A 23,197-nucleotide genomic window follows, 5' to 3' on the forward strand; every position below is an offset into this window, starting at 1 on the left:
TACCATAGGTCATTCTTCACCAGCTTGTTGCCCTCCAGAGGTTTTGGGTGACTGATGGGAGTTGTAGTCCAAAACATCTGGTGAACAACAGATTGGCAAAAACCACCATCTAGGGAAAGTTTTCCCAAACCAGGGTATCCAGGTGTTTTTTGAACTACAATTCCCATCATCCCTAACCACTGGTCCTGCTAGCTAGGGATGATGGGAGTTGTAGTCCAAAACCTGGAGACCCAAGTTTGGAAAACCCTGATCTAGGGTGAAGACTGGCATTGTCTTTGCTTTCCATCACTCTAGTGGGCATCTCAAGAGAACAGGACAAATCTGTAAGGAAGGCCAGCCATGTCTTTGCACATGGTGCTCACCAATAATAATGTAAGAATTATGGAATTCTAGGTTGTCTGATGTAACAAAGTAAGCAGTTTTTGAAGACTAGTCTGGTGTAGAAGATTTAGCAACAGAATTTCATCCTGAAAGGGCACAAAAACCTCAAAGGCAGCAGCAGAGAACCTCTGACCTGCAAACCTAATTCATTCCACCTCATTTGGCCCACAAAATTGTTTTGGTGAAGCCACACTCACCTGCCCTACACTGGGCATCATATACATGTGAGGCAGGTGAAAAACCAACTGGACTATATGGGATTTGCAGGCACCGCTGACTGGCATCAGCTGCAAAACCCTATACACAGTACTTTGCAAGCATTGAGAATCTGCTGGTCATCAGGGCTTTGCAAGTGCTGTGTCAGGGCGCATGCTTTGAAACAAAAATGGATGATTGACAGGTGGACAGCCTGTGTGACACATGAAGATCTGGAAAGAATGCATAATAGTCTTACCAAGAAATCTGACAGTCCTGCGCACCAGTGGGTTTATATAGCAACAGTCTCCGGTTAATATTGTTTTTTCTTGGTTTTCAAAATCCCGTGTGGCCATCTGTAAGCAAAACACTGCAGTTTCTCCAACGATGATCTTGAAGGGGGAGAACAAAGAAGAAAAGGATTTCAGTAAATATGCTTAAAAGCGTGAGCAAACAGTCCCTAAAGAAGCCAGTGTCTAACCGAGTGAGGTGCTGAGTATACTGATGTTGGGGGAGGAGGGAGGCTGTAGATTGTCATCTGTTCCCTTATTGTGCCAGAGCAGGGATGGTCAACCTGGTGCCCACCAGCCCTAACCATCATGGAACATAGGAAACTGCATTATACTAAGTGAAGACATTGTTCCCAGCTCAGTTTTATCTTCAGTGACTGGCCTGGTATTAAACCAATGACCTGCCCTTCTCTACAGGCAGACTTTGCTTCTGATTTATATGACCAAACAAACTCATGGTGGACGCACTGCTACTAAATATGAGTTTATTTGGCAACATTCATGATTATTTGATATGATTTGTATAAATATGAACCTTGTATTCCACTATGGAATAAACTTTATGCTACTCATTTATTTAAAGCTTTCTATGATTACATATTATAATTATTATGCTATCATGTTTTTTTTTAATTCCTCTTTCTAGATTTTTATTGAGCATTTAAGACAAATATTTTCAGGTGCAACCTGTGAGGTAGAAACGGGGATCAGAAGAAATGATGGCTGATAGCTTGGAATTTCTTCAGTGCAGGTTTTTTATATTCTGGTTAAAGAAGCCAGGCAGTTTTAGCATACAGTTTTAGAAGTCTTGGAAGTAAATTAATTCTGGATTCTTATGGAACACACAAACACACACCAGTCCTACAATCCTTATAAACAGGAAATTCAGGGCTTCGTCTCTCACATATCATCTATGATATCCTTTGCCTTCAGTCCTTGAGTAAATATGAATTTCACCTTGAATGTGAATTAATCAGAACAATGACAACAAAAAAGAGAGCTCTTTATATCCAATCCTAAAACAGCATTTTAAATGTTGTTCATGCAAGTGTTGAGTGAAAGCCTTGACAGCATGTGTATTTCAGAGGTAATCTTGTTCTCCTCCCATCTCCCCACAGCAACTGTAAAGAACACAATGGATTTGGCACCGTATGTAGACACTTCATTTCCAGTGCAATTTTAACTGAGTCCAGAAGCAGATAAATGGTCAAGGCAGAGGGTGCAAGTTCAGAAGAATCTGCTCCAATTTGCTGTTCATGCCTGAGGAAATCTGACAGAAGTATTCTCTGGGCAAACTCCAGCCAGCTTTACCTCAGGACTCTCAAACTCTTGGGGAATGGGGCTCATTATTATTTTTTGACTTAATTATTTGCTCACTGCAAATCAACTTACAAAAATTAACAGCCAAAAGAATTTACATAGAAACAAAGAGAAGCCATTGCAGTAAAACCATTTACAGTGACCCATAAACTTGTCATGTCTAAAGTCTTTGAGGGCAGAAACTGGAAAGTGCTAGAAAATTCTGGAAGATTCTAGAAGATTCATTTCTGATGCAAATATTGTTTTGACTATCTCAAGGTCACGCTGAGTCAGGAGAGATAAGATCCTGCGCTCAGCGAGCTGCTCCCTCGCTTTCGTTTGTACCTCATATGTCTGACGTTTTTTCTGAAGTTTTTTGTAACAAGCCTTTGCCTTTTAGTAAAAGTTTTTTTCTTCTTTTGGACCTTTGACTCTAAATGGTGTTTGTTTGTTGATTGATTGATTGATTGATTGATTGATTGCAAGACGCTGTGCATCAGGTTATGGGCCCAGCTATTTTTTTGAATTTTTGAGCATTTTTTAGAGTATGGTTCCTGAGTCAAGGGCTGGCAGTGGCAAGGTGATGCCAGAGATTGCTAGGAGCCTGTACTGTGAGGCATAAGGAGCATGTGTGGTGAGGTCAACAGAGCTGGACTAGCCATGAAGGTGCTAGAATTATGGCTAGAAAGCTGGAGCCAGAGGAGGACAAGGAACATCTCCTGGAGCTGCTTGAAGAGCAGAACTTCAGCATCAGCAAGCAGTTATCAAGCAAAGAGGAGAACATTGATCATGATCTGTCAAACACCTGGGAGAAGAGATAGGCACTCAGCTGGTGCACAAAAGATGTCAATGATGGTGCCCAGTGGACCTCATTGGGGAGAGAATTCCACAAGTGGAGAAGCCACCTTCTGAACCTCCTTCCGAGGGGACACCCAGAGGAGAGCCTCAGATGAAAGGTCCAGGTAGGCTCAGATCAGGAGAGGAACTCTGAAAGTTATTGGGATACTGAGCCGTACAGGGCTTTTAAGGTCAGTTAAGGCCTCTTGGTTGTTCTTGTCTGACTCTCCATTCTTCCCTGATACCCAGAGCCCTGCTTGCCTCACCAGAGTTGTTTGCCTTACTGGTAGAATTTTCTTTCCTGCATAATGGATCATCCTGGAAAGCTGGAATGGGCCTCATCTGATGATTGTCCTGGTTCTGGCTTGGTTGTCAAATCTTTAGACTGTTGATCATGTCATGGGTTCGGTCTCAGGAGATTATATCTGGCCTTGATCTGCAGTTCTGGACTTGAATCCCACCAACAAAATTTAGTTGTGAGGCACAACTAAACTTTATTGGCAGGTTTCTGGATTCCTGCCACACTGCTTTGCACACCAGATTCGAGGGCAGAGTACAAATTTAGGTTTCCGCAATCAAAGTGGATTAAAGTGCCTTGTCACCCTACTAGTGCAGGGGTGAGGAACCTTTGGCCCTCCAGACAATGATGAACTACAACTCCCATCAGTCCCAGTAAGCGTGGCCAGGGATGATGGGAGCTGTATTTCAGCAACCAAAGGTTCCCCACACAAATCCTAGCACAACAGATGCCTTCTCAAAATGCTAGGTTTTTTTTTACACCTTGGATGTAAAAGTTGATTTAGGTCTATGCTTGGATAGAGATGTAGGCTTTTCTACTCTTTTGATACTGTCATGCTTTTGGATTTACATCCAGTTCATTCAATACAAGTACATGGCCCACACTTTGAACTGTATTCTAGGATTAGCTGCTATTTATGATTCTGTTATCACTCCTCCCACTGGGAAGGTCAAGCAATGTTCCGTGTTCTATTCTGGAATCTCCTTTACTGCCAATTACAAGTTATATTGCAAATTTTATTTATTAACCTCATAAAAGTAATTCGGTAGATTTCTACCTACATTCTTCTCAATCGCTGTTAGACCAATGTTTAGATTCTCCCCTCCTTCTCCCCTCCCAGATTATTTCTAATTTTGAGGCACCTGCCGACACCTGCACCTAATGATCCAAATCTTGGCTGCATTATTTCTCATTAACCTTCTCTTTCCCCATAAAATGAGCATTTAGTTTCAGTGTTCTCATGACAATTGTTTGTTCAGTGATATCCGAATGAAGAAACACATAGGATTGCGTCAAGTCTCTGATGCTTGTTTAAGCTGATGAAAGAAAATGCCAACCTGATGCAGTTTTCATTTTATAAATGTCATAGACCGAATGGAGCAAACAGCACGCAGACCTAGTGGTGGGAGGAAAAAATCCTTAAATAAGAGACACGGGGGAATGATTAATGGACTTCAATGTCTGTACACTAATGCGCAAAGCATGGGAAATAAACAAGATGAGCTTGAGCTCTTGGTGCAGCAAACTAAATATGACATAATAGGAATCACTGAAACCTGGTGGGATAAGTCCCACGATTGGAATGTAATAATGGAGGGATACAATCTATTTCAGAGAAACAGACCAGACAAGAAAGGAGGAGGAGTGGCGTTATATGTCAGGGATGTGTATACCTGTGAAGAGATCCAAGATTTAGAACCTCAAAGCCAAAGTGAGAGCATTTGGGTCAAAATTAAGGGAGAGAAGAATAACAGTGACCTCATTGTGGGAGTTTACTATAGATCCCCAAGCCAAACGGAGGACATAGATGATGCCTTCCTGGAACAGATGGCCAAGCATGCAAAAGGAAGGGAGATAGTAGTAATGGGGGACTTCAATTACCCGGATATTTGCTGGATGTCAAACTCAGCCAAGAGCATAAGGTCAAACAGATTCCTCACTGGCCTTGCAGACAACTTCATTGTCCAGAAAGTGGGAGAAGCAACAAGAGGAACAGCCATTTTAGATCTGGTCCTAACCAATGTTGATGACCTGGTTAGTGGGGTAGAAGTGGAAGGATCATTAGGCGCGAGTGATCATGCTCTTCTGAAGTTTACTATACAGCGGAAAGGAGCAGCCAAGCATACCAGGACACAATTTCTCGACTTTAAGAAAGCCGACTTCATAAAACTTAGGGAAATGCTGGGTGAGATCCCATGGACAGTAATACTAAAAGGAAAGGGAGTTCATGATGGCTGGGAATTTGTTAAGAGGGAGATAGTAAAAGCACAACTTCAGGCAATACCAATGAGACGGAAACATGGAAGGTGCCTAAAGAAGCCAGGGTGGCTATCTAAAGAACTTTTAACTGAGTTAAGATTAAAAAAGGATGTGTATAAAAAATGGAAAAGGGGGGAAACCACCAAAGAGGAATTCAAACAAATAGCCAGCACGTGTAGACACAAAGTCAGAAAAGCTAAAGCACAGAATGAACTCAGGCTTGCTAGAGAGGTTAAAAGCAACAAAAAAGGCTTTTATGGGTATGTTCGTAGCAAAAGGAAGAACAAAGAAACAGTGGGGTCACTCAGAGGAGAAGATGGTGAAATGCAAACAGGGGACACAGAAAGGGCTGAACTCCTCAATGCCTTCTTTGCCTCAGTCTTCTCCGATAAAGAAAACAATGCCCGACCTGAAGAATTTGGAGCAAATGATTCAGCAGAGGAAACACAGCCCAGAATAACTAAGGAGATAGTACAAGAATACTTGGCTAGTCTAGATGTATTCAAGTCTCCAGGGCCAGATGAAGTGCATCCAAGAGTATTAAAAGAACTGGCAGATGTGATTTCAGAACCACTGGCAGTCATCTTTGAGAATTCCTGGAGAACAGGCGAAGTCCCGGCAGACTGGAGGAGGGCAAATGTTGTCCCTATTTTCAAAAAGGGGAAAAGAGAGGACCCAAATAATTACCGCCCAGTCAGTCTGACATCAATACCAGGGAAGATTCTGGAGCAGATCATTAAGCAAACAGTCTGTGAGCACCTAGAAAGGAATGCTGTGATCACCAATAGTCAGCATGGATTTCTGAAAAATAAGTCATGTCAGACGAACCTGATCTCGTTTTTTGACAGAATTACAAGCCTGGTAGATGAAGGGAACGCAGTGGATGTAGCCTACCTTGATTTCAGCAAGGCATTTGACAAGGTGCCCCATAATATTCTTGTAAAGAAGCTGGTAAAATGCGGTCTTGACTATGCTACCACTCAGTGGATTTGTAACTGGCTGACGGACCGAACCCAAAGGGTGCTCATCAATGGTTCCTCTTCATCCTGGAGAAGAGTGACTAGTGGGGTGCCACAGGGTTCTGTCTTGGGCCCGGTCTTATTCAACATCTTTATCAACGACTTGGATGATGGACTCAAGGGCATCCTGATCAAATTTGCAGATGACACCAAACTGGGAGGGGTGGCTAACACCCCAGAGGACAGGATCACACTTCAAAACGACCTTGACAGATTAGAGAACTGGGCCAAAACAAACAAGATGAATTTTAACAGGGAGAAATGTAAAGTATTGCACTTGGGCAAAAAAAATGAGAGGCACAAATACAAGATGGGTGACACCTGGCTTGAGAGCAGTACATGTGAAAAGGATCTAGGAGTCTTGGTTGACCACAAACTTGACATGAGCCAACAGTGTGACGCGGCAGCTAAAAAAGCCAATGCAATTCTGGGCTGCATCAATAGGAGTATAGCATCTAGATCAAGGGAAGTCATAGTGCCACTGTATTCTGCTCTGGTCAGACCTCACCTGGAGTACTGTGTCCAGTTCTGGGCACCACAGTTCAAGAAGGACACTGACAAACTGGAACGTGTCCAGAGGAGGGCAACCAAAATGGTCAAAGGCCTGGAAACGATGCCTTATGAGGAACGGCTAAGGGAGCTGGGCATGTTTAGCCTGGAGAAGAGGAGGTTAAGGGGTGATATGATAGCCATGTTCAAATATATAAAAGGATGTCACATGGAGGAGGGAGAAAGGTTGTTTTCTGCTGCTCCAGAGAAGCGGACACGGAGCAATGGATCCAAACTACAAGAAAGAAGATTCCACCTAAACATTAGGAAGAACTTCCTGACAGTAAGAGCTGTTCGACAGTGGAATTTGCTGCCAAGGAGTGTGGTGGAGTCTCCTTCTTTGGAGGTCTTTAAGCAGAGGCTTGACAACCATATGTCAGGAGTGCTCTGATGGTGTTTCCTGCTTGGCAGGGGGTTGGACTCGATGGCCCTTGTGGTCTCTTCCAACTCTATGATTCTATGATTCTATGATTCTATGAAATAAACACTTTTATCCTGCTTCTTAGTCAAAGACTCTCAAAGTGGGTGTTTTAAAGGGTTTTTTCTAACAAATTTAAAAGCATAAAGTATTCAGGTTGCAGCACATTAATCAGGAAGTAATGTGCTGTGGGTTAAACCATGGAGCCTAGGACTTGCTGATCAGAAGGTTGGCGGTTCGAATCCCCGTGACGGGGTGAGCTCCCGTTGCTTGGTCCCTGCTCCTGCCAACCTAGCAGTTCGAAAGCACGTCAAAGTGCAAGTAGATAAATAGGTACCGCTCCGGCGGGAAGGTAAACGGCGTTTCCGTGCACTGCTCTGGTTTGCCAGAAGTGGCTTAGTCATGCTGGCCACATGACCTGGAAGCTGTATGCCGGCTCCCTCAGCCAATAAAGCAAGATGAGCGTTGCAACCCCAGAGTCGGCCACGACTGGACCTAATAGTCAGGGGTCCTTTTTAAGCCCCACTGAAAACAATAGGGTTTATTTCAAAATCATTCTGAAGGCATCAAGCACATACCAGAAAATGCAAGTTGCCCAAGTAAAGTAGATTCAGAAAGTATGGAAGTTTCAACGGGCAGGCTTCATCTAACCAGTCCCATCAGTAGAAGCTTTGTACAAAGACAACTGCTTGTGTGTCCCCCTCCCCCCTTTTTCCCTCTCTCACACAAAAAAATGGCTCTGGGGGTCAGAAGAACTCCCAGAGCAGCATGGAGGGGGGTGGGGGCATCATTCCGTCTGACAAGCTAGAATTATTGAAGAGCGCTACATTGAATTCCACCTAATGTGTTTACTAAGTACAAGTAAAATGCAACATGCTAAATTATATTGCTCTCTTTTGGCCCAAATTTACATTGTGGGTTGGCCGCTCTTTCAAGCATGTGCAGATACACATACACAAAGACACAGACACGAGAGAGGGAGGACTGACACACAAAGTGGAATACAGCAGATGGGTTGGCAGCTCCCTTTCTCTCCTCTTCTGCCTGCTCTCTATCTTCCCTTCCCCATCCCATTCACTCTCATTCTGTGGCCCACTCCAAGCCTCTTGGTGGAACGTATACAACTTGCAGGTGAGCCACCCCTCCTCTGGTTTCAGAGGTGAACTATTAGCCTAATGGTACACAGCAGTGCTATTTCCCTAGAAAAAACAGGTGCCGGAACTCACCATGAACACCTCCCTCATTCTCTTAGAATGGCAATGACACCCACCTGAGAGAGGCTGAAGCCCAGCAGAGAGGTGCCAGAACTGAGTTCCTGTGAGTTCCCCCTGGAAAAAAGGCCTGGTATGCAGATTTGCATGAACTTCAGAAATAACTGCAAGCACACCAAAAAGGCTACCTTTTAAGATGATTCATAATATTATTTTAAAAAATAATTACTGATTCATTATATCAAATCTAAATTAAAAGCCTTGGAAATTATTCATCATGATTTCATGCATTCATTCAGGAGGAGTTTCCATCCTCAAGCCAAACCAACACACAGAAAAAAAATATATTATTTGTGTTCAGTGGTGGAGCAAGTCGATCAGGCGCCTGGGGCGGCGTGTATGTCCTTTGCCCAGAGGCAGGGGCAGCCGCCTGCGGGGGTGGGGCCAGCTGCCCACAGGGTGGGGCAAGCCTGGGCAGGATGCTCCGTGGGGCCTTGGAGGAGTCTGCCTGCCTCCTTCCACTCCGCCGCCCTACAGCTGAGGTGGAGACAGTGGGCGGGCAGTTTAGGGCAGCACGGAGCCTGCAGGAGCCCAAGCCACTGTGTCACTCCCAGGAGAGACGCATGGCTCGGGCACACTGCAAGCCCCATGGTGAGTGCCGCCCGGCATTTTGTCACCTCCCTCAGTGGTGACACCTGGGGTGGAATGCCCCCACCGCCGTCTTCCTCCACTCCTGTTTGTTTTGCTGGGTCATCCAAGGTTGGTCTTGGCAAGCTTTCCACTTCCAATAGCCAAAGGCAGAAAGTACAGTGGGATCTTGGGATAGGAATGGGATCCATTCTGGAGCCCCGTTCACATCCCGAATGGAACACAAGATGCGACAACATGTCTGCGCGTGTGCGGGTCGCGTTTCGCCACTTCTACGCATGCGCATGATGTAATTTTGAGTGCGCATGCGCAAGCAGCGAAACCAGGAAGTAGCACGCTCTGTTACTTCCGGGTTGCCACGGAGCGCAACTCGAACGCGCTCAACCCGAAGCACATTCAACTTGAGGTATGACTGTATCCTGGCCTGCATATTTTGTATTCCTGATTCTATCACTACTCCATTTTTGGCTTTTGCCCTTGTAACCATGAGTCCTGTTTCTGTCACTGCATTCAGTCTTCTAACCCAGTCTTGACACTGGGTTTATCCTGCAACATCTTTGTAGCTGCCTTGTGTACCAATACGAAAAACCCTTATTTTGCCATGTTACAAGCAGACTGCTGAGTTAAAAGAAGTAGTTTATGGCATTAAAACAAAACTAGTCACCTTCCACCCCCCTTAAGACTCTTGCTGTCCCTCACCAAGCTTTCTGGTGCCATTGGGAGTTGGGTCCAACATCACCAAGAATAAATCACATTGTCTTATCCCTGCACTCAACCTACTGGAAGAGACCAAACACATTGAATTTTAAAAACTTGGAAATTGCAGGATGAAGGTGAAATATCATATGGCCTCAAGGTATGACTGATGTTCTCATTAAATATCCAAGAATAGACCTAATATTCTTGTACTCAGGGCAATAAATTCTGAGGTCTAAAAGGGACGCCACATCTGACATCTTTACGAGACAGGATTTCCTCCAATAATTGTAATGTGCTGCTGAACAGATGATACATATTGAACATATATGGCTCAATATAGCTGAACTGCTTTATTTCACATTTAGCAAGTAGTTCATTTTTAGAAAGGCAATTTATCATTCTTTGAAAATGGAGAGTATTGGGAAGTTTACAACTCTGCTCAGCAGTCTGCTCCAACCACAGTTCTCTTACCACTTACCAAGGGGGTGGAATCATACTCGTGTGTGTGTGTGTGTGTGTGTGTGTGTGTGTTCTTTTGAAGGGATTTTGTACCCTGTGGCAGTTCTTAAAGTCAAGACACCCTATAGTCAAGACACCCATTAAAAACAAAACAATTCTACTTTGAGCATAGATTCCAGTGGCCAAATCATTAGACCCACATAATCTATGGATTTGCCAGCTTTGTTACTGTTCCTGAGCTACAGCTCAGTAGTACAGGATCTACTGTGCATGCCAAAGATTCGCTCCCAGGTGCAATCCCCGGGATCTCCAGGTAAGTCTGGGAAATTCTCCTGCCTGAAACTTTGTAGAGCCACTTCCAATCAGTGCAGACAACACTAAGCTATTGGTTTGTCTCAGTCTAAGGAAACTTCCTATATGCCTTTTATAACAGCAGCCTAAGTAAACATGATCTGAGGTGCATTGCTGCCACCAATCAGCCTCCCCACATCTTGGGTTTAAAAACCAACCAACCTGTGTCCTGTGTGGCATTATTGTGTCCAGGGTATCGTATTCAGGCAAGAGCCAATAAACTGGAGATCAGACCAGATAAACATTTACCCTCATTGCATGATGTTATTTGTTTCTTTTACTGGAAGTTAACTGGGGAAGAAAGACTTGGTGGAAGACTCATGTCAATGACTACCCTGTGCCCTGCAAAATGCCACATAAGGTCTTAACACACCAGAATTAAACAGGGGAACCTCTCCTCCAAGTCAATTACGTTTCACATCAGGAAAATCTTCACCTGCTTCTTTTTTTGCACTTGAGACTGCCTTTGAAGTTTCAACTGAACTACGCATAATATTGAAGGACAGTACCTGTTTTGAATATTTAGTTGTGTCAAACCACTATTCTCAAAATTATTAAGTTTTTTAACCCATGTTTTAAACAGGCTAAGTGAAACCTAATCCGAGAGCTAAATGACACACCACAAAACAGTAGTATATAAGGCAGCAATCTCTAAGCTCTTTGTGGATTTATTAAATGTAAATCCAAGTACAGGCAGTGAAGGACAATTTGTGATTTTTTAATACTTTTTTCCTGCTAAGTATGCATCTCAATATTCAAATCTGCAAATACGAATTTGACTTTCTTCTCTGCTAAAGGCTTGTGTGCTTTAGTTTAGAAATATCATATTCTGAGGCTCAAAAACCCACTGTATATGCAAACCCCAATGGAGTAAACAATTCTTTGATCTTGCACAATCATTTGAGTAACATAACAAAGCATTGAATGTTATTTCTCTCTAGGGTTCACATTCAGGTTTCTTGCAAATAGTTTTTATGAGTGATTGTCAAGCCACACATTACAGCAAAAATAAACCCCCAAGCATCAATTAAAGATTGGTCAAGACTTAAATTCTGACTGTATATACAGTATAGATTATTAGGGAAGCCCACTGCTTATTTCACTCCATTGTAAAAAATTATCTTTATTTCTGCCCTCTTCTTAATATTATTTAACCAATGATCGATCCACAAGAAGGCTTGCCTTTTTATCCAACGACTGCTAAACTTTTTGTTAAAAGCTTTTGCATCTAAGCTTATAATGTCTACCATTCTTTTTGACATTCTTAAAGAACTGGTGAGACCAGACTTTCATTTGCAGAAGTCATGCTGACTCTTCCACATCAATACTTGTTTTTTCTGCACGTTGAACAATTTAGCTTCAATAATGCTTTCCAACAACTTAGCAGTGTCAGAAGTCAGGCTAATGGGCCTGTAATATTTGAGTTTCATCTGAATACCTTTTTAAAAATTCATATTACCCTTGCTACCATCCAGTCCTCTGGTAAGGAGACCAATTTAGTGACAGGTTCCCTATTTTTGCTAGAGCAACAATTTCACACTCGAGTTCTTCAGAAGCTCTCAGATATATTCCATCCAGGCCTAGTGACTTGTTAATTTTTAATTTGTCAGTTAGTCTTGGCACTTCATCTCTTATCACCTCCATTTGACTTCGTTCTTCAAATGCCTTTCCAGAAAAAAACGTGATTCAGGTGTGAGTACCTGTCCAACATCTTCTGCTGCTGGATGTAAAGAATTCATTTTTCTCTGCAATTTTGCCACCCTTCTTCAGTAATATTTTTATAACTCTGTCATCTTGGAATCTTCCTAGCCCTGTGACTATCTCTTCTATCTCATGTATTTAAATAAATTATTATTGTTTTATGAAATGATGTCATTAATATGCTTCTCAATGTTTATTTGATTGCATTACTGATATGTTTACGAGAATTTATGTTGTCTTCGAGTTTTACTTTGAACAAGATTTCAAAGTAGCTTCCCTGACTTTTCTAGCTTCCTTGACTCTGCTTGTTAAAGGTAAAGGTAAAGGACCCCTGGACGGTTAAGTCCAGTCAAAGGGGTGCGGCACTCATCTCGCTTTTCAGGCTGAGGGAGCTGACATTGTCCACAGACAGCTTTCTGGGTCATGTGGCCAGCATGACTAAACCGCTTTTGACACAATGCGTCACTGTGATGAGTGTCAGAGCGCACGGAAATGCCATTTACTTTCCCGCCACAGCGGTACCTATTTATCTACTCGTGCTGGTGTGCTTTCAAACTGGTAGGTTAGCAGGAGCTGGAACAGAACAATGGGAGCTCACCCTATTGTGCAGACTCAAACTGCCAACCTTCTGATTGGCAAGCCCAAGAGACTCAGTGGTTTAGACCACAGTGCCACCCGTACCCCTTGTTAACCATGCAGGTAACCTCTTAGATTTCTTTGACCTTATGCTCTATGGCAGGGGTAGTCAACCTTTTTATACCTACCGCCCACTAATGCATCTTTCTTGATGGTAAAATTTCCTTACTGCCCACCAGTGCTGCAGTAACACGTGCCATAGAACCTCATGGAAAAGTGGGGATTTGAACCCTGGTCTCCCAGATTCCTGATCCAGCACTCTAACCCCTACAACACACATAAAAAGGTAAAGGGACCCCCTGACCATTAGGTCCAGTCCTGGCCGACTCTGGGGTTGCAGCACTCATCTCGCTTTATTGGCCGAGGGAGCCGGCGTACAGCTTCTGGGTCATGTGGCCAGCATGACTAAGCCACTTCTGGCGAACCAGAGCAGCGCACGGAAACGCTGTTTACCTTCCCGCCAGAGCGGTACCTATATGTCAACTTGCACTTTGACATGCTTTCAAATTGCTAGGTTGGCAGGAGCAGGGACTGAGCAACGGGAGCTCACCCCGTCGCGGGGATTCGAACCGCCGACCTTCTGATCGGCAAGTCCTAGGCTCTGTGGTTTAACCCACAGCGCCACCCGCCTCCCCATAACAGGGATAGGTGCCTTAATCCCTATCCCTGTTAAACACCACAAAGGAAAAGTCAATGCAAGCTTGTTGCTGTTGTGCGGATTCATAGCAGGTAGGTGTATCTTGAAGACCTGGACTCACCAAAAGTGACATTTGTGAATCCTTAGCAACTGTTGCCGCCTCGGGGAAATCTACTTTGCATGCTGGCAATTGCTCTAAAGAAAAATCCAACAGTGTAAACTGTGGTCCTTTGAGGTTTTGTAAATGAGACCTGCACTTTTCTGTAAACTGATATTGGCTTGTGAGGTGAGACCGCTGACAGGAAGAGCAGTAGCAAAAGAACTATCAGTAGCAATTTCTAGTTCATTATGCTGAGCCTTCCCCTGGGGCCATTTCTGTTGTATTTCCTTGTTGCCATTGCTCCTTGTTTGTTTAATAGACACAGAATGCCCTGCTTAATTCCCTTATAAGCAGGATGCTGTTTTTTCTCCCCACTATTGGGGAAAATAACCAGCCATTTTGAAGGGAAAGGAAAACAATTTCCTTGTTAATTCAGCTGGATATCTTGCTGATTAGAATAAATAATGAGATTGACACTGGAACTGAGCATTAAGAAACAAATTTGATACCACACGTAAATTTAATGTTGCCTTTGTGATTGTGATCTTAAATTGCCGCCGCTTCTCTGCTTCAAATCATGTTAAATTATTTAATTTCTTTTATCTGGACCTTTTTATGCTGCTGCTTGGTTTAAAGTTTCACGTGTTGGTTTCTATGCCTAAATTGTTTCGGTGATTCTGATGGTGAGGCCTTTCTCTGAACGGTGGCAGAAAAAGACTGAAACAAATAAATGGAATAAGGAATTCAATGACTGATTTCTGTGTGTAAAATATTACACACCACCTCCAGCTTGTTATTGATATTTGGATATGGGGCTTGTGCATGGCATATTATTTACCAATTGACCTGTGATACACATTAAAAGGTATAATGCAGCTAGCTATATTAGGGCAAAATGTGGGTCACATGTCAGCTTAATTTGCTATGGTAACATTACCATTGGTGCATAAAGTGGCCCATCTTTCCCTTTATGGACATTGTGAGGTAAATGGTAAAAATCAGGGCTGGTGTCACAGGGAGCGAGGAACTGCCAGGGACCCCCCTGGACATGCTGCAATGAGGAAGTTTGAGGGGGTTTTTAATGTGGTTTTAATATGTTATTCTTAACAGGCGATTCTGCTAATTATTGCAATTTGAAGACATAGACCATTCACCTGGCAATAAGCAAGGGTGAGCATAAGATCATTTTAAGTCATAGGAATGGAAGATATGTGGTCAATCTGTTCATTTATTTATTTATTTATTAAGGAAATGTTTTAATTTTGGATACGTACAACATAGGAACTGGAGTAAGAATGCAGACTACTGAGGAAGGCTGACGAAGCCGAATGTATTTGGCATTCCAGGTATTCACACAACTCCGCTGAATATTGAGAGCATTTAATGTATTCTCCTGTATTCCTTCTTACTCACATTACTGTGAGGGAAGGTCACCGGTTTAAATCTGCTCAGCGGTGGTGAGCTCCTGTTGCTCTGCCCCAGCTCCTGCCAACCAAGCACTTTGAAAGCACACCAGTGCAAGTAGATAAATAAGTACTGCTGCAGCAGGAAGGTAAACAACTCTGGCACTCATCACGGTGTCCTGTTGTACCAGAAGCAGTTCAGTCATGCTGGCCACATCACCCGGAAAGCTGTCTGTGGACAAACGCCGGCTGCCTCGGCCTGAAAAGCGAGATGAGCGCTGCAACCCCATTGTTGCCTTTGACTGGACTTAACCGTCCAGGAGTCCTTTACCTTTACCTATGCTTATATACATGTTGAGGATACAATGTCATACAATTGTTCCACCTGTGCTAGCATTGCGGCTCATCAGGTGGAACTATCCCCCTCCTCCTCACACACAAACTGCTCTAGGATTCTCCCATTCCCCTCTCCAGCCAATTTTGGGGCCTGGGCGTACGTGGGGCAGGAGAGGGGGGAATGTCCTTATGGGGCTGGTTCGGTAAATCCTGCCCTTCATTATTATATTCTTACAGTTCACGGATTTAGCCAACTGAAGTTTCTGTATTGTACAGGTTTTGTTTTAGTGCATGGGCTTTTATTATTCTTATTATTATATCCTTGTTTTTCCTTTTTACATCCACAACAAGGCTCAACTTTCTTCTTTTGCTTTGTTTATAATGGTTTGTTTTCCTTGACTTTTGTGCTTCATGTAATGGTAAAAATGATTCATTTCACACAAATTCAGACTTTTAAGTAGTAACTGGAGGGGGTGATCATCTCATCTCTCCTCTACACAGCTTCTCCGTTCTTCCCTCACAGCCTGCAAGAAATCCAATTTTCTCCACAATCCCGGGAACCTGCATCAGCTGTTTAACAGATGGGAGTGGGGCAACATGACCGAGTGTGGGGTGATTTAACCTTGATCATTCCCTGGGTAAAGCAACTGAGAATTCAGGGATTCTCTGTATTTGGGAGGGCATAATATAGAACCCTTGATATTGGGAGTTCTTGTGACAACTCATCTCCAGTAGGTCTTGTGCCCATGAAGCAGTTGCTGAGACTGGAGGTCCATGCCTCCCCAAAGCTGCCTAAGTCCCCTCATCTCCAGGGTTTTCTCCAAGCAACTGGAGACTGCATCTGTGTGCAGCCAACCTCTCCTCACCCTCTTCATGCCTCTCCTGGTTCTGGGAGACCAGCGGGGATGGGAACTTGTCACAGCAGGAGGGAGAGACACCCGTGACTCTTCACCAGCCTGACTCATCTCTCCCTGTTGACCCCCCTACTCTCTTGCTTCAGCTTCTGTCTCTGATTCTGGACAGACCTGTTACCTCTTCAGCTTCCAATACAGTGGTACCTCAGGTTAAGTACTTAATTCCTTCCGGAGGTCTGTACTTAACCTGAAACTGTTCTTAACCTGAAGCACCAATTTAGCTAATGGGGCCTCCTGCTGCTGCTGCGCCGCCGGAGCACGATTTCTCTTCTCATCCTGAAGCAAAGTGCTTAACCTGAAGCACTATTTCTGGGTTAGCAGAGTCTGTAACCTGAAGTGTATGTAACCCGAAGTGTATGTAACCCGAGGCACCACTGTACCTCCTCTTCCCAGACTTCTCCCTCTTCATTCTCCCACCACCAATACCTGGTCTCTGAGCCTTCTTCACTTGGGGGTTCCCCATTGGATTCCTCCCACCATTCCTCTGTGCCCAACCAGTCCATGACATCAGGGCAGAAGGAGGCAGCCAACACAGATCACAAATATTAAAAGTGTGTGGCAATTCACAATGCCAGCCCTGGATTTAAACAATGAGGGCAGCAGGCACAGCTGAGATAGATGCAGTCTTATGAGTTGACAAAAGGGAGTAACGGTGGAACCTGTCTCTATTCCAGTCCCCAGGGGAAAATTGCTACTTACCGCAGGTAAGTAGGGAAGACTAAATTGCAGTTTGTAGCTGAAAGGATTATTTGGCAAAAGCCATAAATAAAGATTGACTGACTGGCTGGAAAGAACATGTTAATCAGATATTTTGAACTGGGAGTTTCAGGTGGAGATCTATATGAGAGCATTTCACACAACACCAAGTGACAAGATCTATTATTCAGTCCCCCAGCCTTTTGAAAAACAATCTGTGGTATAGAGTGGCATGTTTTGTGACACAGCAGAGCTAAAAGCTTTTTTGTTCTAATATTTTATACATCGTCTGAGTATGCCCTTTCATTCCCCATGAAAGAGGTTTTCTCTTCAAGCCTAGATTGCCAATGCTGGGAATGCATGAGCGTTAAGAAATTGGAAGAAAAATTTGACGCATCACCACACACCATGGCCTCGATCCTATGAGTAAAATGGAATATGCTAAATTAGATGGCTCTCTTTTGGCCCAAATTTACGTTGTGGGTTGGCCACTCTTTCAAGCATGTGCAGACAAACATACACAAAGATACACACACGAGAGAGGGAGGACTGACACACAAAGTGGAATACAGCAGATGGATTGACAGCTCCCTTTCTCTCCTCTTCTGCCTGCTCTCTATCTATCTTCCCTTCCCCATTCCATTCACTCCCATTCTGTGGTCCACTCCAAGCCTCTTGGTGGAATGTATCCAACTTGCAGGTTAGCCACTCCTCCTCTGGTTTCAGAGGTGAACTATTAGCCTAATGGTACGCAGCAGTGCTATTTCCCTAGAAACTGTGAACACCTCCCTCATTCTCTTAGAATGGCAGTGACACCCACTTGAGAGGGGCTGAAACCCAGCAGAGAGGTGCCAGAACTGAGTTCCTGTGAGTTCCCCCTGAAAAAAGGCCTGGTATGCAGATTTGCATGAACTTCAGAAATAACTGCAAGCACACCAAAACAAAAGAGGCTCCTTTTAAGATGATTCATAATATTATTATTATTTTAAAAAAATAATTACTGATTCATGATAACAAATCTAAATTAAAAGCCTTGGAAATTATTCATCATGATTTCATGCATTCATTCAGGATGAGTTTCCATCCTCAAGCCAAACCAACACATGTAACACACTCTACAGAAGATATGAAATGTAACTTTGGGCCAAAAGAGAGCAATCTCATGAGATATCCCTGCTAGCAAAAGGAGCTGGTTTCCACCACTTCCTCCTATAGTCCTCTGTACCAGCCAACAAAATGATGCTCTGGGGGTTGGAGGATACTCCAGAAAAGTGTAGGAGATGGCACTGGAGGCTTCAGGGAGAATTGGTGGATCAGAGTTCTTTCCATTCACAGAAGGGCAACTCAGGATCCAAGTCCATTTCTGGTGAACATGCTGCATGCTAAAGAGCATACTTCAGCACATCCCTACGCTCTCATGTCCCACTTCACATTAAAAAGGGGGGAGGATGTTAGAATTCCTGCTCCATGTTTACAGTCATGGGATTTTTGACTATCACATGATAGTGTATGTTTTGACTCCACAGAGTGGGAAGTGATGGAGACAGGATGTTTGTGTTACTGTGTTCCATGAAGTGGGACTATTGTCCTTTGTTCTTTTTTCCTCTTTGCTGTCTGATGCTAGAGAGAGAGGGAGCCATGTTGAAGTGCTCCGTGTGTGTTTTTATATAAATAAAGTAGATTAGCCAAAATGCTGAGCTGCTGAGGTCTGTTACACAAACTGCGCAAACTCTACAGATCCCTAAGTGTGTCGGTGTTGGTTGGCATCAGTCGCTGTGATATTCAGGCTGAAGGAAGCTTTTGAAGCTCCCGAACGATCAACCAGGAGGGAGAGAACATGCCAGTTGGACATGTGTCTCTGCCAGGGTCCTACTCGAGTGTAGGACGAGCTCCTGACAAAGAATAGAGTGCATGTTCAGAAGCTTGCATGTGCAACACACATATTGTGCTGTTACATATCCAGTCACACAGCACTTTTAAGTCAACCACACCACCTATATGCCAGGCCTCTGACAGCAGTGTATCTGCTTTAGCTCTGCTGGAATTGTTAAGAATGACTTCTCCAAATAAGGAGCAGAATATACTGAACAAAAGCAAGCCATTGCAAAATGGGAACGGGTCCTGAGAAATAATTAAAAATGTTAAGAGGTAATTAAGTGAAAGCAATAATTATACTAAGGAAGGACATAGACTCAAAGCAAGCTCATAATGAATTATATCAACTTCATTCACAAGCCAGAATGGTTTAATATATGGAGGAAGAATGCTGGAGAATAAAACTAAGATTCGGTTTTTTGGTTCCAGCAGCAGAAGCCCATGCAAGTACTTCTACTAGAGCAATGGGGCTTTCCCTCTCTCCTCCTCCCATAACCCCCATATAGGTCAAGAGAATCCCAGAACAGCATGTGGGGAGAGGAGGGACAAATTGTTCCACCAGGAAAAGAGACATGGTTGTGCTGATGGAGCAATCTGCTTAACCCTACATTGACTTCCTCCCTACTGTTGGAGTGTAAAGGTTTATATGAAGCTTAAGGGATGCTCAGTCTATCATTCAAGTTCACAATGGTACTTAAAGTTATGTTTTATCAATCAATGACCAATAAATTTGGGGTGAATGAATGTTTGGACATGATAAGCTAAACATATTGATGTCCTAAGAACAGCCAAAAAATGCACTATTGAAAACTTGTCAAAAATAAATTTAGAATTTGCCTAATTCAGAAGAATTATATGTGTTGTTGAGGAATTTTTAAGGTCAGTAATTTGTATATGTTCAAGTTGTGGGAATGATAAGAAACAGTAAGGTAGTTTCAATTGTGACCCTAATTTATGTGACTTACTATCTTCACATGATAAGATTCTCAGAAATTGTATACACTCTGAAGTTTGAACATACCGGCCTGTTTTCATCACTTGATTGGTGATATCTTACAAGAGCTGGAAACTTAGAAAAATGCTCTCCTATTTAGAACTACTGAAATCTTAAGATCTAGATTTTGTAAGAAATGTTTAAGTGCCACTATTGCTTACCTTAGACTATATTTATGTGCTATTAGAAGAAGTGTTTGCTTGTTAATACAATTACTGTTGTACGAAACTTGAATTGAATCCACAGCAATTCTAGGTGTATACCTTGTTGAAGTGGATTAAACAGCTATTGGTAATCAACTGGCAGCCGAAATGCAAACTAGGACTGGAGGTTGTAGGAATTGCTGTGATACATAGCAAGCCTCTTCTTTCAGGTGACCATTGTTGAAGAGGATGCTCAGCGTTTGGACTTGGGTACTTTTTAAAAGAACAAAGGGGTAGATTTTTTAGCCTTATATAAGCACATTCTCAGATGAACAGCACCGAATGCTCATACCTGGCTCTGTGTCGTTTGCCCAGGTAAAGGCAAAACAAAATTATGTACTTCTGTGGAGGCTGTTTATGAATAAATATCTCACCTTTCCATTGATACATACACAAGAATACCTTCACTCATCAAATGGCAAAAAAGAAGATGCGAACCTAGAACGACAACAATCTGTCCTTTCCTAAACCTCTGCCTCTTGTGCAAACAAGCAGCAATAAAGCACATTAAGATCTTCAGGCCATCCATGTGTGAGTACATCGCTTAAGGTACAGCATCTCCGATATTCTCCCAGAACACTCTTGCTCCATGCTCCCTTCCCTACTCAGCCCGATGAATTTAAAGCCATCCTGTAGCACTGGGCATGAAAACCCCTAATAGGTGAGTAAGAAATGAATCCAGGCATGATATTGCAGCAATCAGATGTGAAATTTTGGAGACTCAACAGCCTATGGTCAGGTGTTTGCACAATGAGGGATGGAACAAATATATGCCAGATGGGTATTCAATACTAACTTCCTTTGAAATTCAAATCTAACAGGAATTTTTTAAATGGTTGCTTCACTGCAGCCATTATACCAACAGCTATAACTGGAAGCTGAAAATGCTCCACTCTATTGGAAATTTAAAAAAAATAGGGAGTGTGGATGAATCTTAGTGAAACATCAACTATTAAAACATGATATCTGCAGATAGATAGATAGATCAACAGATAGATAGAAAGAAAGGACCAGATGTTTGGTTTATTGTTGATATTTCAGTAAAGCCTCTTCAACATCTCACATGGGCCATACAGTCGGTAAGTAGCTGTCATGGACTGGCTGGATGCAGAGGAAGCATCAACTGGGGAACCCCCAAGGGAGGAAGGCTCAGAGCCCAGAGATTGGTGGTGGAATGACGATGAGTGGTCAGAGGGAGAAGAGGGAGCAGACTGGGAGGAGGAGGTAGAGGAAGCTGAAGAGGCAACAGGGTTTAGCGAGCAGAAGGAGGCAGTGGCAGAGAGCAGTTCAGAATCAGCGGCAGAAGCAGAGGCTGGAGAGGAGTGGGACCAAGAGGCAGAGGTTGCTAAAGAAGCCAGGGAGTCTCCCCTTCCTGTTGCGACCAGCTCCCCTTCCCCCTGGTCTCCCAAAACCAGGAATGGAGAGGAATGGGGGGGGGCAAAGAGAGACAAGACAAAGAAGCTGCGGAAGGAACTGGGGGAGGAGCCTCAAGAGAGCAGTGGAAGGCACCGACCTTCAGTCCTCACAACTGCCTCATTGGGGCAATACCTACAGGGAAGAGATGATGTGATCGCTAGGCCTGCACTGTTTGGGCATCTTTGAATAAAGAGTTAACTTCACTGACACTGGTTGTTTTATTGCTGACCTCCTCCTGACAGTAGCCTTTGGCAAGCTGTTTTTTTCCCCCCTCAGTGTGGGGGATGATAATGCAGGGTTGCCTTATAATGTTGTAATCTTTACAAATAGATAGTGAATGTGGAGTGCTTTGAACACCTAAAAGCGCTATACAAATGTTTGGTCACTTTTTTTGAATAATGAGTGTGGGTAACTAGTGCCAACAGGATTACAGTAGTACCTGAGGTCAAGTACTTAATTCGTTCCGGAGGTCCGTTCTTAACCTGAAACTGTTCTTAACCTGAAGCACCACTTTAGCTAATGGGGCCTCCTGCTGCTGCCGCACTCCCGGAGCACAATTTCTGTTCTCATCCTGAAGCAAAGTTCTTAACCCCAGGTACTATTTCTGGGTTAGCGGAGTCCGTAACCTGAAGCACATGTAACACGAGGTACCACTATATAGCCAAAACAGAGCCACTGAGAAACAAGACTGGAGTATCTGGCGAACCACTAAGTGTTCAGGAATACAAAACAAAACCTTTTGATAGAATATCAAAGGGAGCGAAAACTCCAAAGAATAGCCCATTGAGGAAATAGTCATGGAAATAGTTAGTGGTTGACATGGCAGAACTTCTTACCTAACCACCTATCAATGTTTGCCCTAGGGCATACTGGGAGGGCAAGAAGGAGGGGCGAGGCAGCAGCGAGATGGAGTGGAGTCAGTCCAGCTCTCCTGCCAATGTAATTGCACCACACCAACTTTGCCTCCTCCTCACCCTTCTGGTATGTCTCAGCAACAACCGTGATGAGAGCTCAGGTAAGCAGAGGGGCACCCACCTTGCCAAGCGCTGCTGCATGGGAGGTTGGCTATCGGAAAAGCAAAACAGAGAAGTTTGGGTGTGGAATGGAAGGCTGGAGGAAAGCATGGCTGGTAGACACCCTGAGAAATTAGGAGGTGAGAACACCATTGCCAGCAATGTTTTGTTGTAGGGTCCTCGTACATTATATAATATCCATCTTAGGTGACATCTACTCTGACACTTCTGACTGCTGCCTTTGATCATTAATCTCTTCCCGTGCTTCTATTTCATCAAACTGTCAACAGATTTGCCTCTAGATGGCCACCTAAACGTCAGTGTGAATTATTTCCAAAAATGTCTCTGCAAAGTTTTTGCATAATATGCTTGTAAACCTGCCTTTTGCAACTCATTTTTTTCCTGCCAGTATCATCCTTCCAAATATGCCTTTTGAAAACAGGGAAGAGGGTGTTTCTTCCTTCCATGTGATTTAACAACCATGTTATTTTTAGTGTTTTTCTTTTGAACCAGCACATAACAATGTGTAGAGTTAATGCTTAGTATAATATTACTGACAAGCAAAAGTGCTTTATAGACAATGTTCGACAATGACAACAATGGGCTTTATTTTAAAATAGGTTCTTGTAGGTGTCATGC

General features: G+C 43.4%; 1 protein-coding gene and 1 long non-coding RNA gene across 2 annotated transcripts in view; one reads left to right on the top strand and one right to left on the bottom strand.

The window, feature by feature from the left end:
- LOC310765609 overlaps positions 1-2,456 on the top strand; it is a 28,133-nt gene extending 25,677 nt beyond the window's left edge. Inside the window, exon 3 of the long non-coding RNA XR_014549671.1 lies at positions 1,985-2,456. This is a non-coding gene — a long non-coding RNA (uncharacterized lncRNA). The remainder of the gene's footprint in view (positions 1-1,984) is intronic.
- Positions 1-23,197, bottom strand: part of PLPPR5 (phospholipid phosphatase related 5) — a 91,280-nt gene that overhangs the window by 49,827 nt on the left and 18,256 nt on the right. Inside the window, exon 2 of the mRNA XM_083620728.1 lies at positions 836-968. Coding sequence (XP_083476854.1) covers positions 836-968 — 133 coding nt within the window. The remainder of the gene's footprint in view (positions 1-835; positions 969-23,197) is intronic.

Source organism: Podarcis filfolensis (assembly GCF_964270895.1).
Source record: "Podarcis filfolensis genome assembly, chromosome: 6".
Classification (NCBI taxonomy): domain Eukaryota; kingdom Metazoa; phylum Chordata; class Lepidosauria; order Squamata; family Lacertidae; genus Podarcis; species Podarcis filfolensis.